This window comes from Corylus avellana, chromosome 1 (assembly GCF_965113065.1).
Source record: "Corylus avellana chromosome 1, dhCorAvel1.hap1.2, whole genome shotgun sequence".
Classification (NCBI taxonomy): Eukaryota; Viridiplantae; Streptophyta; class Magnoliopsida; order Fagales; family Betulaceae; genus Corylus; species Corylus avellana.
The window spans coordinates 41,542,087-41,557,523 of NC_142490.1; the positions used below are offsets into that span (position 1 = coordinate 41,542,087).

The window sequence follows — 15,437 nt, forward strand, 5'->3', positions numbered from 1 at the left end:
TTCCACGGGGGTCTTGAACCCGAAGAATTTTTGGATTTGGTGGTGGCTGTTGAAGAGATTTTCAACTTCAAGGAGGTACCGGAAGATCGGCGAGTTTCTTTGGTGGCGACCAAATTTCGAGGAAGGGCTGCGGCATGGTGGCAGCAATTGAAGCAAGCTAGGGCACGCAAGGGCAAGAGAAAACTCAACAATTGGGAGCAATTATTGGGCAAGATGCGACCCGCCTTTTTGCCACATAATTACCTATGAACCATGTATCAACGGCTGTAAAATTGGAGTCAAGGTTCGAAGTCCTTCGATGAATATATGAGGAGTTCTACAAATTATTGACACGAGTTGATTTGGCTGAGACGGAGGAGCAATTAGTGTCCCAATATATTGGGGGATTGAGGCCACAAATTCAAGACACATTGAACCTCTTTGACCCCGCCAAGGTGTCGGAGGCTTACCAAAGGGCGTTGTTAATTGAGAAGGCGTCGGCACGTGGGTCATTCAACTCATTGGGACGTAGCGGCGGTGGAAGCTACAACCAGTCAAGAGTTCCGTTCACAACTCGGGAGCCCCCTTCCCAAGTGACCGGCCCAAGTAAAAACCCCACACCCATGGGGCAGCCAAGCCGACCCGAAGCTACAACGGGGCCCAAGTGTTTTCGTTGTGGAGAGATGGGCCATTGGATGACGGATTGTCGCAAGAGTGAGAAGTATGGAAAGGCCCTACTCGTTGATTCGGGAGAAGCCTTTGATGAGTAAGGCGATGGGAAAGAGCAAGTAGCAAATTTCGACGATTTCGATGGGGCCGACGAAGAATTTGCCACAAGAGATGACACTCTTTTGTTGATAGTGCGACGAATATGTTATACACTGCAGAAGGTGGAGGGGGACGACGGACAGCGCCATAATCTTTTCCACACAATTTGCACGGTTGGAGGCAAGGGGTGCAAACTTGTTATTGATGGGGGCAGCTGTGAGAACGTCGTGGCTGAGGAAGCAGTTCGGAAATTGGGCCTTGCAACGAAAAAACACCCTACGCCATATCGCTTAGAGTGGCTCAAGAAAGGAGACGAGATAATTGTGTCTAAACGTTGCCTTGTAAGTTTTTCAATTGGGAAAAGATATAAGGATAAGGTGTGGTGTGACGTGGTGGCGATGGATGCATGCCATATATTACTTGGGAGACCATGGCAATATGATAGGAATGCGCATCATGATGGAAGGAAGAACACATACAGCTTCTTGGTTGATAATGTGAAACTCACTCTCCTACCCAATCCGGGTGAAAGTCCCAAACCTTCAACCGGAACTGGTCAAACATTGTTGACCAGACATGAGTTCGTTAAGGAGATGCTAGAAGCGGATTGTGGGTACTTACTAGTGTGTAAAGAAGGCAAGAAGGTAGAAGAGGTGCCGAAAGAAGCCAAGGGGTTAGTCGAAGAATTTGCCGATGTATTTCCGATTGAGTTACCCGATGAGCTACCTCCTCTTCGTGACATACAACACCAAATTGATTTGGTGCCGGGATCGAGCCTACCCAATCAACCACACTACTGCATGAGCCCCAAAGAGCATGAAGAGTTGAGGTGACAAGTGGAGGGGTTATTAGTCAAATGACACATTCGAGAGAGCTTGAGTCCTTGTGCGGTACCGGCTTTACTCACCCCTAAGAAGGATGGTTCATGGAGGATGTGCATGGATTTTAGGGCCATAAACAAGATCACCGTGCGATATAGGTTCACTATTCCCAATTAGATGATTTGTTAGATCAATTGAGTGGGGCAACGATATTCACCAAGCTGGACCTAAGGAGTGGATACCATCAAATTCGGGTGCGATCAAGTGATGAGTGGAAAACAGGGTTCAAAATGCGGGAGGGACTCTTTGAATGGTTGGTAATGCTGTTCAAATCATCTAATGCACCTAGCACGTTCATGAGGGTGATGAACCAAGCTTTTCGGCCTTTTATAGGCAGATTTGTCGTCGTGTACTTTGATGATATACTCATTTATAGCCCCAATAGAGAGACACACCTCCTACATGTAAGGGAAGTACTCCAAGTGCTCCGGAAAGAGAAGTTCTACGCATCACCGGCCAAGTGCTCATTCATGACAGATTCAATGCTTTTCCTTGGCTATGTGGTGTCTAAAGACGGGTTGGCGGTGGACGAAACAAAAGTGGCGGCCGTTCGGGATTGGCCCATTCCTACAACATTACACGAGGTACGAAGTTTCCATGGGTTGGTGTCCTTTTATAGGCATTTCATTCATAACTTTAGCACCATCATGGCACCTATCACGAAGTGTATGAAGACGGGGAAATTCTCTTGGAGTGAGGCGGCTACCGAAGCATTTAAGTTAATTAAACTCAAGTTGACAAGGGCACACTACTTGTCCTTCCGGATTTTGAATTGCCATTTGAGTTGCATTGTGACGCTTCCAAGGTCGGCATTGGAGCGGTTCTAAGTCAAGGAGGAAGACCAGTGGCATTTTTTAGTGAGAAGTTGAGTGGTTCAAGGCTCAACTATAGCACCTATGATGTGGAGTTTTACGCATTAGTGAAATCATTGAGGTATTGGAGTTCCTACCTTGCCTACAATGATTTTATCTTGTACTCGGATCATGAGGCGTTGAAACACCTCACTAGTCAAGATAAGCTCTCCCCCCGGCATGCAAAGTGGGCTGCATATGTGCAACAATTCTCCTTCACCATCAAGCACAAGTCAGGAGCTTTGAACAAAGTGGCCGACGCCCTTAGCCGAAAGTCAACACTCTTGACCACCATGGCAAATGAGGTACTTGGTTTTGACCTTTTAAAAGATTCTTTGTCAACTGACCCTCTTTTTGGCCCAATTGTTGATGATGTGTTGCTGGGAAATCAGAGTGATTTTGGGCTGCTTAATGGGTTCCTCTTCAAGGGCACTCAACTATGCATCCCCGAGGGTAGTCTCCGGTTGCGAATTATTCAAGAGCGCCACAATGAAGGGCACATGGGGCGGGACAAAACTTTCCAGTTGGTGGCGGAGAAGTTTTATTGGCCAAGTATGAGAAAGGAGGTGGAGAAGTTGGTGCGCTGTTGTAGAGTGTGCCAGGTATCAAAAGGAGCGGCTACAAATGCCGGTTTATATATGCCACTACCCATTCCGGAGGGTCCATGGACTTTGTGTTGGGTTTACCACGGACTCAAAAAGGTAATGATTTCATCTTTGTTGTAATGGATCGATTCTCTAAGATGGTCATTTTATTGTGTGTAAAAAGATTGCCGATGCTGTGAACGTGGCGCAATTATATTTTCGAGAGGTATACCGTCTCCACGGCCTTCCGTTGTCCATAGTTTCCAACTGCGACACTCGATTCCTTAGCCACTTTTGGCAGTGCTTGTGGCAATTATCTTACACAAGACTTGATTTCAGTAGTGCTTACCATCTGCAAACGGACGGACAAACGGAAGTTGTTAATCAATCATTGGGGGCATTGCTTAGAAGCTTAGTGGGTGAACACCTCAAGTCATGGGGCCAGCAATTGTACCAAGCTGAGTTTGCCTACAACCGATCTATCAACCGAAGCACCGACCTTAGTCCATTCACTATTATCTATGGGAGTAATCCTCGAACACCACTAGATTTAGCACCTCTCCCTGATTTAAAGAAAATACACACCAAGGCGGAGGACCTTATTGCACATATCCAAGAGGGCCACAAGTTAACCATCAAGCACCTCGAAGACTCTACAGCCAAGTACAAGGCAGCTGCAGACAAGAAGCGGCGAGCTGTGGAATTTAAAGAAGGTAATTTTGTATGGGCGGTGCTCATCAAAGATAGATTTCCTATTGGCAAGTACAATAAACTAGCGGCTCGCAAGATTGGTCAGGTGGAGATTGTGAAGAAGATCGACCCCAATGCATATCAGTTGAAGTTAACCCAATCATATCAAGACTTCTGATGTCTTCAATGTCAAGCATCTTGTGCCCTTTATGGAAGATTCGTCGGAGGACGATGCGAATTCGAGGGCGAATTCTGTTCAACCTGGGGAGGATGATGTAGACTACAATGCCTGGGAGTATATGAGGAAGACCCAAAGGGATAAGTGTGTGAAGACACCCCAGAAGATGGTGACACGATCCCAGACTCGTGCAGCAAAAGAATTAGCCCCTGGAACTGCGATCGATCGCACCTTGATTGCGATCGAGCATAGTTCCCCTATTTTGGAGAATGGAGTTCCTGGAACTGTGATCGATGGCCACTGTTTCGACGATCGATCGCACGATTGAGCGCAAAAGTCCCTGGAACTACGACTGCACCTGCGATCAGACGCAAGATCGAGCGCACAAGTCCTTGGTAGTGCGATCGAGCGCACTCGGGCCTTCTATGTTATTTTTTCACTGTTATTTGTTTTAAACCGACTTAGTTTACTTGTTTTACTTGGATTAGGGTTATGGAAGCCCTAATTTCGTTCTTTATTAGTACTAGGGGTTTTGGGGCTATAAATACATAATTATAGCCTCTTGAAAAGACAGTTTATGTTATTTCATCAGTTTTTCCTTCAATAAAAATTACTTAGAGAAGTTTTCTTCATATTTCCCTTAAAACCCTAGATAGACTCTATTGTTTTGAGAAGAATTCTCAGATCCTTGATAGATTCAAGATCTAAGAATTATTTATCTTTCTTCTTGTATTGTCTTATTCGCTTCCACATAGTCAGGCTGCATCAAACTGGTAGTCATGGTACCACATAAAACAACTGGGACCGTATGTTTCCCACCATCTTTTGTTTCCAATTGTTGTTCGAAACGACGCCAACTGGGCATCCAAGCAGATGCCACAGTCACCCCTACTGATGTCTAGCCTGCACTAAGCCACGCCATACCTCTTCCCACTTTGTCCGACATCCAGCACCGCTTTCTGGAACATACAAGGCTGATTAGGAGCCGTGGAAGCAAGACCACCCATGAAGGAAAGCCCTTTTGAAATCGCATAAGGATCGTTGAAATCAGTGTCATTGGTGATGGCCACTAAACCCTGTTCCATAATCCCAAAAAAACTCTCGTTCGAATACCGTAGAAAACACCAAGTAAACTAGACCAAAACCTCTTTGCTCATCGGACACTCGCTCAAGGCTTCTGCAATGGCGGCCTTTGTGCAATTGGCACAATTACCGGTAGATATGTCGCCTCTACATTTCACGAGACCATACACCTTGCTGGCTTTGGAGTAAGCAAAATCATCCATAGAGATATGAAAGTAAGCAATGTATTGTTAGATGATGACATGAATCCAAAGATATCAGATTTTGGCACTGCTAGGATTTTCGACGGCAATCAAATAGAAGCCAAAACTAACAGAGTCGGGGGTACATAGTAAGTCATTCCTCTTGTGTACATGTGTTGGGATGGTTCATTCCTTTTGAACTTCTTTGTTTCGCAAATCCTGTTTGGATGTCACTTTTCCTCATAATGATAGTATATCACATCTGGAACAGTTCTGGTTTCATTTCTTCAACTGATTGAAGCCATAAATCATAATATTTTCTCCAATAGTGGATACATGGCGCCAGAGTATGCAATGGAAGGGCTATTTTCAGTAAAGTCCGATGTTTACAGCTTTGAAGTTTTAATGCTAGAATAATAAGTGGGAAAAAGAATGTGGGCTTCTATCATCCAGAGCATGCAGAAAGCCTTCTCCCACATGTAAATCTCTTTTTATTTTCATCTGTATCTTTAGTTCAGATATGAAGTTTTTGTTTACTGCATTGATATAATTAAAAACAATATAAAACAGGCATGGCGACTATGGAATGAAGACAAAGGACTGGAGTTGATAGATCAGACCTTAGTCTACACTTGTCCTCGAAGTCAGGCTCTGAGATTGATCCATATCGCATTATTATGTGTTCAGGAAGATCCCAATGAAAGACCTACAATGTCAATGGTCGTCCTCATGCTTGGAAGCAGCTCGATAAATCTTCATCGTCCATTACCACCTCCATTTTCTTTAGGTATCTGATCAAACTTCAACAACTGCGGCCAGGGTAGGATTTTTCGCATCTGATCAATATTCAACAGGTGCTTCTATCCAGTCAAGAGATTAACCGGAGTATGGTGTTCCATCCATCCACTCAAAAGAATGAATTTTCCATTTTGATTACAGAATTTCCTTCCTATCAGGGGATGCATCATTTTCCTGCAAATACTACAGGGTAGGAATTATAGTGCTTCTATAACCATATCCTACTTCTATTCTTGAAATAGATTTTGCTGTAAATATAATTGCATACGAAGAGAAACAACATTAAATTAGCATATAAACCAAATTATAGAAAACAAATTCACACATAAAAGGTAAATGACTACTGTCCCCAAAGGAGGACTTCATCTTCATATTTTACACTAGAGGCTGTTCTTGAGCGGTGGTTGCAAGGCCATTTACCTCTCATTGGCTTGTCTTTTTCTTCTTTTGTTTCTTCGTTTTTTTTTTTTTTTTTTTTTTTGGGTCATCGGCTTGTGGGAAATTACGCGGAAGAATCGGAAGATGTCCGAGGAAAAGCGTAAGAGACTCTGGTTTTTGTTTTTGTTTTTTTTAACATATATATAAAGAATTTTAAAATTTATGGATTTGAAATCTAGACATTCAAAATCCAATACTTTGAAATCCAAAATCCAAACTTGCCGATGTAACTTTAGATAAAGGGAATAGTTTGGACCGTTTCCACGGTGACAATTGACTAGCTGACATCAGCGGCCGGCCCGCCACAACCATCTGACGCATTCTTAACATCTGAATTTCCAAATCCAATGGCGTTGTACATGTTTCCATAATGTCATTATGAGTGAGACAAACAGAAAAGTTATCTTCCTAAGTTGAACAAGTGGTCCAAGGTTGCCTCCAATAACATTATTATTTCACTTGGTTTCTGACACATGAGCAAATTATTTTCTTGTATAGATTATCTGCCATAATTAGGAATATGTTCATGGACACAGTTTCTGTTGAAGCCTGGGATGGATAATGTTTTTCTTCCAGAAAGCCTTCTTTTTTCTATTACTTGCAGGATGTTGGCTTATGAGCTCCATTAATTCCCAGCCAACCTATAATTACCACTATTGTCTAGATCAATCTAAAGAAACCCCCAGCACCTCTTTCCAATCAAATCTCTCAGTCATGTTGGATTCTTTCTATCCTCTAAAGCTTCTCAAAACAACAGCTTCTACAACGATACTTCTAATGGCATCTACGGCCTCTTCCTCTGCCGATGTGACGTTAACAGCAGTATCTGCCAAAGTTGTGTCAGTTATGCGACTCAAGATATCACAAGTCGGTGTCCATCTAATAGAACAGCCACCATAGGGTTCGATGAATACATGTTAAGGTACTCCGATACTAATTTCTTCGGAGTGGAACAGACATCGCCAGAGCTGCTCGCGTGGAATACTATAGGGAATACCACTTCACCTGATGAAGCTAATTTTGGAGCACTGGCTCTAATGAATGGACTAATAGATGAAGCTTTATGAACATATATGTTGTTCAAGGCAGGTAACCGTACTGTGGGTAGTGGGTCTGAGGTTAGGTATGGGTTCGTGCAGTGCACGATCCGAAGTGGAAAGATAATCCAAAGTGAGATATATAGCTTAAATGCCGATTCTTGGAGAAAAGTTGATACCCCATCGTGTGTTACAATTGATCGTTATTATGCTCTGATGATATACATCAATGGGATAGCTTGTTGGTGGGCATATGCGGCTGATTGGGAGGGTGTTTTGTCATTTGACATGAGCGACGAGGTAATCCTAAAAACACCGCTGCCAGATGATGTTTTGATTTTTATTATGGACTTTTTCGTGTTGAATGAATCGATTGCTATGGCTGTTTGTATTGAAGAAGGGACGGATATTGTTTGCTTTGATATATGGTTGTTGCTTGAAGTTGGTGTTAAGGACTCCTGGAGTAAGCTTTTCACTATTGGACCCTTTACAGATATTTTGAAGCAATTAGGATTTTGGAAGAATGGCACCATGTTCTTGGAAAAATATGATGGGCAGTTGGTCTTGTATGACCCCTCTACCAAACAAATGACTGATCTCCAAATTCATTATAGATGGTCACAGTTGATTACTTACATGGAGACCCTAATTTCTGTCAAGAGAGAATGTATTTGAAGAGCAGGACCGTTGTTGACAATGGTCATCTTTCTATTTATGTTCGGTTAGAAGAGTTTGAGTTTGAGTTTGAGTCATTAGGTTCCAAGTGCGTTTCAAGCAGCATACATGTGCTGAGACAATATTTTCTGGTTATTCTTTTCAAATGATGTCTTTCTCAAATATTTTCAGTAAGGGTTCTGAAGGTGATATTTCTTTTACATATCATGGAAAATTATTTTTTCATTGTCCCATATGTTTGGTATTTCTTATATTTTAGTTTTTTTATTTTTTTATATGTCCTTCCTGGTATTTCATATCAATTTACTCTTGAAGATGTTTTTATACTTAGATATGGTTGATGGGGATAGTGGACATAATTGTCAAATTGAGCTCTTTGATTAGACGTCAAATTTGATAAAAATGAGATAGCACATTAGGGCTTGTTGGTCAATGTTTTCAGTACTTCCCCTATTTTCATAATATCCAATTCCTAAAAGTAGCGACAATGTGATGCTGCTCAATATAAGATGAAAATGTAAAAAGTTGCTAGAAACCAGAAATTGGCAGGCTTTCTTCTGCAAACTTTTAACAGTATCTCTTTTTGTGTACATAAGGTTATTGTTGGAGTGGCAGGCATTACAAAATTCCTGCAAACCAAAAGAGAAGCATAAAAATCAAGTGGAATACTAATTTGATTTGATGAGTATTGCAAGGCAACTACATTTTCCTGAATGATTAATGTATACTCTTTAAAACATATGGTCTGCTATTCTCTGTTGTGAAAACTTTGCTTTCAGTCAAATAAATACAAGCTCCCCATTACAACAATGGAAGGCTTCATATGAATTTGTGGATACCCTTTGGCGTTGATATCATGCATCATTAATGGTTCTTTGTCCACACTCAAGTGCACAATATGTTCAATATATCGTGCCTCATTCTCGTACTTTATGTTTGTTAATGTCGTTGGATGATACGCACAAGGATCAAATCCTGGTTAACCAGAGTTTAGTATCTGCCTATAGAAACAATGTTGTTGACAAATTGAAGGCTGAACTTCAAGAGATAAACAGCAATCAATTTCAAGATGGATCCGAGGATAAACAATTTGAGATGTGGTCGACAACTTGGTGGCAGCAATCCTGGATTTTTTGTAGCGCCGACAGCTTTACATTTTTTAGTATTGTTGTTAGCTTTGATATTTATTATAAAATGTTGTCTTGTTTCAAGTTTATGGGTTGTTCGTGTATATTTTATTCACTGTTATGCAACTTCAAATCAGTGCACAAAGGTATGTTGAGTTGATTGATGTTGTTTAGATAAAAGTGTAGAGAATCAATGGGAATGTTCTAAGAAAAAAAAAACCATAAACACAAGACATTAACACAAAAGAGAATAAAACAGGAAATCAACTTCATGGAAGGTGAATATTTTGTTCTTTAAAGAGCTACAAACAATCAAAAAGGTTACAATCCAAGAGAACACCACAGCAAACTTCAAATGTTTCTCCTTAATTTGCTTTATAAATTATGCATGTTACTTTAATTCTCCTACTTCTTCATTCTTCTCATCATCGATGGTAACAACCCTAATCCATGTTGACAAGACCACACCATAGTGCCTTTTTCTGTGCCAAAATCTTTTAAGATAGAAAAGACCACACCATAATGAAATGAAAAATTCCACAGGCCACTCAATTTTATTATTGATAGCTAGACTATTTACTAGGTAAAAAAATTTATCCAAAAAAAAAGTAGGTAATTTGCTTGGACAAAGGCTTTAGAGTGATTTCTAGTAGAAGATCGACCAATAAACAAACATCTCAGAGGTAGCAAGTCAAATTGTTTTCAAGAAATTGCTCTAATTTTTTCCTCTTTCTTTGTAGGATATTTCTTAGAGTTTGTAGCACATTCCAAGAACAAATATATGGCAGGCCACAGAGAAATGTCAGAGACAAACATATATAGTTATCAGATTGCAAGAAGGAATTTACATAATCAAAACATGAAAAACAGAAAGTAAGCATTGTGTATATTACCTCTACTGACATAAGAGATGCATGCATATAACTATAAAACAAACAAGACTCAGCTCAAACGCTAAGTTTAGAACTACTCAAGATTCAAGGTACACAATATTTGTAAGGAATATGGAAACAACGAGAAAGCATAATTATTTGGGTACTACCCTGCTTATTCAAGGAAGGTGAATGACGGAGAAAATTTTCAAATTCAGAACTTTTGCTCTAATACTATACCATGGTAATCATCACTAATTCTAAAATCTTAAACTTATAAAAAAAAAAAATTTAAAAATGAATTTAATTATACTATAAGTTATATTTTTTACCGAAAATATTTTTCGACCAACAAACGGAAGCTTAAAAGAAAACTTTATCGAAGAATATCTTCTTCCATGGCTTTCTCACTTTTGTTTTGTGTTGGAGAAGATCTACAAGTTTGTTTGGTTTCTTTAATATAGTTTTTTCTTTCTGAAGTGAGAATTATTTAACGGAAATTTAAATTTCACTCTCTATTTGGGCTCCAAATGTATACGACACCCCGTTTTTAAGAACCTGTCGTAAATTCATTCAGCTCGAGTCTGAACGCTCAACAGTTCCACATCATCACAATCTTGCTGATCCATCTTCAGGCTTTGGGATAAGCCTCCCACTTCTCTCTCGCTCTGCTCTCACTCACTCTCTAACACAGACGGCATGGCCACGGCCTCTGCAACTCTCTCTTCCCTCTCCTCTCTCTCCCTCCACACCACCACAACCACCCATCGCCTCTCTTTCTCCAAACCCACAAAGCCCTTCTTCTCCAACCCCACAAAGCTCCCTCTTCTCCACTCCTTCCCCTCACATCGCTCCACAACCTTCATAGCCAAGACATCCGACATCGACACCACCTTCTTCGAAAACTTCGATCCCAACGAAGAAAATGACGCCGTATTCAACCCCCCAGAGGCCCCTGAAGGCTTTGTCGCCCCACCCTCCTTCGACGACGGTCCCATGGAGACCGAAGAAGAAATCGCCGCCGCATACGAAGAGCTCTACGGCGCTGCGTACAGCGGAGAGAGCTATTTGGGCAATGACATATACGTGATGGACTCTAAGGTGAGGAAAACAACTGGGTTTGGTTCCAAAGCGAAGAAGGAGAAGGTGAAAGATGGGCTCGACGAGAGGGTGGTGCAGGTGAGGAGGGTGACCAAGGTGGTTAAGGGAGGGAAGCAATTGCATTTCAGGGCCATTGTGGTGGTGGGTGACAAGCAGGGCCAAGTGGGTGTTGGGGTTGGGAAGGCCAAAGAGGTTGTTACGGCGGTTCAGAAGTCCGCCGTGAATGCCAGGCGGAATATCGTGTCGGTGCCGATGACCAAGTACCTTACTTTCCCGCACAGGTATTTCTGGTTAAACTTTTGTCATTTTGTTTTAGGTGATGTGGTGATGAATGTGTGCAAAATTGAATTGAAATTGAGTCGATTTGCAATTTTGGTTGATGTTGTTAGCATGTTAATGTGAAACTGTGTGTTACATCTGTAATAAATATCTGAGCCATTTTAACTCTAATTCTTGATATTTGCCAAAGCGTGGACTATTAGGAGCTCTAAAGATGGCCGTCTTATCTATACCGTTTTTCAATCCAACCTATGGAATAATGTATTTATTTATCCTGTGGTTTATCTATCCAATTGATAGTTATAATAACGCCATGGACAAAATACAATTGCTCTTGGAAGGATGATTCTGTTAATTGTAAATGGCCCCAGTTTAGTTTGAGAGAAGTGAGTGTATGTCAACTGTCATGCATTCAAGTTGTTGAAGTTCTGCTCGATTCAATTTGGTTGATGAATTAGGTGGCAGTTTCTGAGGCCACATGGTCAACGCTCCTAAGAGTTTTGCATGAATGCTTGGGTACTAAAGTTTATGGCATGGCACTTATATCAACAATACTTTAAATCTTGAGTTGAATAGGTAGTCTTGTATGCACTGCAAACTAGTGGAAGCTGTCTATGTTATGTTAGAAATTAGTTTATGCAATACTACACAAGATGTGTAACTTATTTTATACTAATAGTTCATATGACTTATGGGATTTGCTCTGTGAGGGGACTGGATTGTTATCTGCTTCATTTTTTTGTTTTTTGTTTTTGATAAATAATGTATATTCAAACAACGCACAGAGGGGTGCAACCCATGTACACAGTGTTATCTGCTTCATATATGGTTCAGGTTGTTGCTATCATGAAGTGCATCAAAACCTATGTTTTATAGACAAAACTGGTTATGGATGTTGGTCTTCTGTGTCTCTGCATCTTAGACAGGCTGCTCACTCAATTTTTTAATTCCTAGGTAGTTTCAAAATGCCACAACAAATATGAATTCAAAATCTTGATATAGGTGGAAGCTTGGACATATGATAGCTTTTAGATGGCCAAGGATACAGCTTACCTCCATTTAAGTCTCAAAGACGCGCATGTTTAAGATTTTTCTTTGTGGATACCTTGTGCATTGGTGTCTGTTAATCATAGATGACCCCATCTTAGGCTGAACTGAGCAATTCTTCAATAGCTACCAAGTTTTTTAGGGAGACTAACACCAGAGTCTTTCAGTGAGACTAAAACATACTATATTGGAACATTACTTAATCCAAAAGTTGAAGTCTATGGGTTTGGGTCAATTATGTTATATTAACTACACACTTGCAACATATTTTCAATGGGGGACTTAACATTTCTAGAATTACACGTGGGTATTCAAGAATCTACTCCTCACATGTGAGTCCATTACCACATTACTATGCTCTCCTTGGAGCAAAAGCTTTATCAATCTTATGGGTCGTCTCTAGGATGTCTTGTGTGGGTTATGTGAGCTTTGTCCGTGACATGTACTTTTGTCCTTGTCCCAATTGCGAAGGATCCATCATCCATACATATGCATCGTCCTAGCTCCAATCATGAAAGAGACTATCCATCATACCACATAATACCATTGTCTTTAGGATCACTTGTATAGCTATGTGGACTTTATCAGTGTCATGCATCATCGTCTCTGCTCCAATTGCAAAAGGGACCACTATCCATGCAACCACACCATCCCCATTCCAACTACGAAAGGCACCACCGTCATCTACCATACCACACACCTTAATTGACTCTGATACTACTTGTTAGGGAGATCAATACCTTGGAAAGTCTTTCAAAAAGACCACAATATAACATATGGGGACAAAACTTGACTCAAAAGCTTAAGCCATGGGTTTTGGGCTCAATTATATTATATTAACTATTGACACCTCTGACATCTTGTCATTGTGAGATTTAACCTTTCCACACTAACATGTGTGCAGACAACAAAGTTTCATGCAGTTATTTGTTGAAGTTCTAAGGCCATAAGATCAACTGCCTGACAGCACTAACGTGCTGCTTTTCAATGATGAATGAATTCAGTTGGCTTTAGTAGCAATTAGGATGCATTTTCAACTAACACCATAGGTATATGTTTGCTGTTTTTGTGAACTTGTTTGGTGTTCAATTTAGCTATCCCGGAAGTGGAAACATTTGAGGGACATTGAAGGGATCTCTGGAAATGCAAAACCAAAACTTTGGCTAAACATGACTAGGTTTTGTTTAAAGTATTTGATGGAAGTTAACAAAGTTCAAAATTATGATTTGGTGGTCAAGTGACGGTGTTGTCGGTCTACTGAGTTCGTAGAGAAAAAGAAAATTGTCTGTGTGAGTATGTTGCATTAATCGTATATTTGTAGGAAAGCTGAACTCTTATGGTATTTTAGATATAGCATAATAGGTTATATGTTGTGTTGTAAATTAAATGAAGATGGATCGAGTCCAAAAGTCCCTGTTATCTCAGCTTGATCTTGTCAAGATAAATGAAGTCACGGGGATTAAGAAAAAAAAAAAAAAAAAAACAAAATTTTACTCATATTTATTTGTAATCATTAATGGAATGCAAATGATAAACTTTTCCTCACCTTTTAGCTTTGAATGCATGGGGATATCTGCAATGGAATTTGGGAATATCTAAGTGTTTGCTACTCTTCCAATTTATTATTTTTAGAACATAGATTGAAAACGTAGAAATAAAAAATTCCAGAGGTTGAACTCCAGAAATAGAAAATTTAAACAGTTATCTTATAAAATGAGTGGAGCCCTTGGTTTTGGAATATACAACTCTATACAAAAACCCTTTCATGTTTTAGACATTCAGCAATCCAGACTATCACTGCATACGTTTTGATGGACAATACATATTTTGCGTAGCACATATTCTTTACAAACTGTTATGTTAGTGACTGAGAATTCTCATATCAATCTTGCCACTACTTATATTGTTGCGCAAATGGCTTGCAGGTCTGAGGGAGATTATGGAGCAGCAAAAGTGATGCTTAGACCTGCTTCTCCTGGTACTGGAGTGATTGCTGGAGGGGCTGTGAGAATTGTTCTAGAAATGGCAGGTGTTGAGAATGCTTTGGGAAAGCAAATTGGGAGCAAGAATGCCCTCAACAATGCCAGAGCCACAGTTGTTGCAGTGCAGAAAATGAGGCAGTTCAGTGATGTTGCTCGTGAGCGTGGTATCCCAATGGAAGAGCTGTGGAAGTGATGGCAGTTTCAGAAGCTTTTCTTTTCTGTAGATTTTTATACATCAGACTTTGTAATTCAGGCTTCTTCTTATAATATTGGGAAGGAAGAAAATTACTTCACCTTTGACCTGAATTTTGTAACAAAATGATCATTTTGATTTTTTTAATTTTCTCCATATCCCAAATTGGATGCGACAAAACTGACAGTGTAGCCTTCTCCTGCCTACTTGGGTTTGATTACGAGAGTCCAAACAGTTTGTTTGCCATTCAGCTTGATCCAAGTCAGAGTGTCTAATGGTTGAATCAATAGGCTTTGTCTTCTTTTGCGTTTTAAAAGAGAAGAAAAAATATTGAAGAGCCTCAGCTCGGAGCTGATTTGTTTGACATATGAAGATTAAGGATGAATTTGAAGAGCATGGTTTTGTGATTCTATTCATTGTATGTTAACATTGCAATGGCAGATTCTTGTAAGAACCAAACGGAAAATCATTGCAATGCTTCAACATCACATTCTGTCAATGCCAGTGAAGGTGAAACTTTTATACAAAGTGAAAGTTTGTTATTGGAGAGCTTACCCTATTTTCGTTTTTAGGATCATTCGCTCCTTCCTTTTGGATTAGGAGCGGAAAGGATCCTCATCTGCAACCCTTTTCTTTATTCAATTTTTTTTAAAAAAAAAAAACAATGTGAAAGTTGATGAATTTCTATAGTG

General features: G+C 40.2%; 1 protein-coding gene and 1 pseudogene across 1 annotated transcript; one reads left to right on the forward strand and one right to left on the reverse strand.

Annotated features, from left to right (window-relative positions):
- Positions 1 to 4,686: 4,686 nt before the first annotated feature.
- LOC132169826 (antimicrobial ginkbilobin-2-like protein) lies at positions 4,687 to 5,518 on the reverse strand (annotated as a pseudogene).
- Positions 5,519 to 10,729: 5,211 nt separating this feature from the next.
- EMB3113 (Ribosomal protein S5 family protein) lies at positions 10,730 to 15,109 on the forward strand. The gene is made up of 2 exons (XM_059584165.2): positions 10,730 to 11,525; positions 14,496 to 15,109. Exons 1-2 carry the CDS (start codon positions 10,843 to 10,845, stop codon positions 14,743 to 14,745), a joined length of 933 nt encoding a protein of 310 aa, XP_059440148.1. The 5' UTR covers positions 10,730 to 10,842; the 3' UTR covers positions 14,746 to 15,109.
- The last annotated feature ends 328 nt before the right edge of the window (positions 15,110 to 15,437 follow it).

Excerpts from the sequence above, each read along its gene's own strand:
- EMB3113 (XM_059584165.2), top strand. The coding sequence starts at position 10,843 with ATGGCCACGGCCTCTGCAACTCTCTCTTCCCTCTCCTCTCTCTCCCTC. Across the intron at positions 11,526-14,495 it reads TACCTTACTTTCCCGCACAG|GTCTGAGGGAGATTATGGAG; the intron begins GTATTTCTGGTT and ends AATGGCTTGCAG.